At 36.3% G+C, this 2,500-nt stretch overlaps 1 protein-coding gene across 1 annotated transcript in view; it reads left to right on the top strand.

The window, feature by feature from the left end:
* LOC125040150 (collectin-10-like) overlaps nucleotides 1–2,500 on the top strand; it is an 11,608-nt gene that overhangs the window by 8,647 nt on the left and 461 nt on the right. Inside the window, exons 4-6 of the mRNA XM_047634664.1 lie at nucleotides 398–519; nucleotides 700–811; nucleotides 1,456–2,500. The exon at nucleotides 1,456–2,500 is cut by the window's right edge and continues 461 nt beyond it. Of these exons, the coding sequence (XP_047490620.1) occupies nucleotides 398–519; nucleotides 700–811; nucleotides 1,456–1,613 (392 nt within the window). The 3' untranslated portion in view covers nucleotides 1,614–2,500. The remainder of the gene's footprint in view (nucleotides 1–397; nucleotides 520–699; nucleotides 812–1,455) is intronic.

Genomic DNA, 2,500 nt, shown 5'->3' on the forward strand with positions numbered 1-2,500 from the left:
ACGTATATATGCATATATATACATATATATTCATATATATACATACATACATATATATATATATATATATATATATATATACATATATGTGTGTGTGTGTGTGTGTGTGTGTGTGCGTATATATATATATATATATATACATATTGTTGTAATTAATCTAATATAAAGATGATGCTTCAAAAATAACAACCGCTTAAGATGTAAGTGTATAACTGTCATTTAAAGAATATGAGACTTACTATATAATTCTTACATCCATTACCGATAATGAACGCCATTATTTTTCGCTCACATCTTGGTGCCTCTGAGACATTGCCTACATTCTTGTAATGGCCTCAGACAAAATGGTTATTCTGGTACCTAGAGTAACATTGCTTAATGGTACCCTCTCCAACAGCGGAGGAGCAAGGCTACTACGTGTATGGAACCCAATACGTTCGCTTGATGCACACTCGCCTGAACTATTTCGATGCTAATAAAGAATGTAAAAAGGAGAACGGAAAACTCGTAGCTGTTAGGGTGGGTATATGGTTGTTACCAAAACTTTGTCCTTTCAGAATAATGATAATGAAATATATGTGTGTATATCCATAAAATCATTCTGAAGAAAATACTTTGGCTCTCAAGTCAATGATAATGAAAAATAAGAGAGAGTAAATACTAGTCAAATCATTCTAAGTAAAATGTAATACTTCGCAGGACCAGAAAATGAATGATCTCTTGTTGGAGCTCCTGAATAAGTTTGCAGTATGGGAAGCCCTGATCGGCCTCAACGACATGGAAAAGGAAGGAGAATGGCAATATGCTGATAGTAAGCCTTTTGGATAATTTATATTGTTTTAACTTGATTTATATTTCCATTGTTCATGAAATTAAAGAGAGTACTACTCTTGTCAGCTCATGGTATGCTGTTGATTCTTGCAAACTTTTTCTTTGACAAATTATTACCAAATTAAAGCTACACCCCCGTTCTTTCTGACAATTTCCATATATATGTCCAAATAATATCACCGTAACTAGTTATGCATCAGCATATATTTTCCTGCCTTGCGTTCTGTCTGGCACTTCTTGGCGCTATCTAGCAGACGACGCGTATAATGTTTACAAACACGGATAATATAGAATGTCAAGGAATATTTGTGGATTCTACTATATGAACTTATAAATAACGCACATTAAGACATTAAAAAGACATCAAAGGACATTGAATTTTAAGAAACATGAGAGTATGACTCTTGACTCGTAAGCATATCTGCTGAACTATTAATGGTAAATGTTATATAAAAATAAAAATAAGACTGTTAGGAACACTAACACATGGAAAGTCATAGTAAATGTAATTCCGTTCTGTAATTCAGTTTCGTTCAAGCGTTATTATAACGCATTTTCCACCGAAACGCAAGGCTGTTTCATTGGCATTTGCTTACTACACCCAAAAACATTGCATTTCCACAGATACCCCGGCCTCTTACCAGAACTGGGATTGGAAAGGCTGGTGGGAAAGGTCTGACAGGAACTGCGCTGTCGTCACCATCAGTGAAAATGGCCCTTGGCGCCACGTCAACTGCTGGAGCAAATTCTATTTCTTTTGTGAGATTCCTATGTTCCTTTAGATAATTACCAGTCTCCCTTCTTTTACTCCATCTCCCACCCTCCCTCCGTCTTTCCTTTCTTCCTACATTTCTTTGTTTTTACTCTGCCTTCCTTCCCCCCTCTGTCTTAGATGAAACGGTGTGATGGTTAAATGCCTCAACTAATTTCTCATTAGCTGAGGCACAAAATAAACAGGGTCTTTTAGCCTGTGGTTTCCAAACTGGGTGCCCTAGACAGTACCTAGGATCTGGGGTGTCATTTCACATTTTTAGCACATAATTGATTACACTAACTAAATTGCCTAATCACTGGATTGTCCAAATTGCCTAATTTTAATTGTAAATAACAACAGGCCATTCAGTAATCGAAAAGGGCCTTGACGCACTCTATTTATTGACATGAGTGTAATATTCAACACGAATATAGTTTACTCAAAATATGAAGCTATTATTAGTCAACAGCTTTTGTATCAGCGCACGCAAATAAAGCTAACATCTTGTAATCATCATGCGCGCAGAAACCGTAGACCTGTGCACGTGCTCAAATTGCAATGCACACATAATCCATATCGCGTGTCAGCGCCTTTACTGAATCAGGAATCAAAACATGAGTGTAAGTTGATTACTTCATTATTACAACTTATGATGAAATTTAGTGCACTACGGAATGTTAATGCCCACATCAGACTGCTGTTGGTTTTAATTGTTTGTTTGTTGTTTTCCATTAAAGAAGCGCATATTAATATGACTTCACGTCATTTCATCTTGCCTTTTAGCACTACCAACTCCAAGCAGTCTTTTTGTAACACAGTAAAACATATGCATGTTTATGCGTGCGCGCGCATAAACATGTATATGTTTAAATTGTGTGTGTGTGTGTGTGTGTGTGTGTGTGTGTGTGTGTGTGT

Source organism: Penaeus chinensis, chromosome 28 (genome assembly GCF_019202785.1).
Source record: "Penaeus chinensis breed Huanghai No. 1 chromosome 28, ASM1920278v2, whole genome shotgun sequence".
Lineage (NCBI taxonomy): Eukaryota > Metazoa > Arthropoda > Malacostraca > Decapoda > Penaeidae > Penaeus > Penaeus chinensis.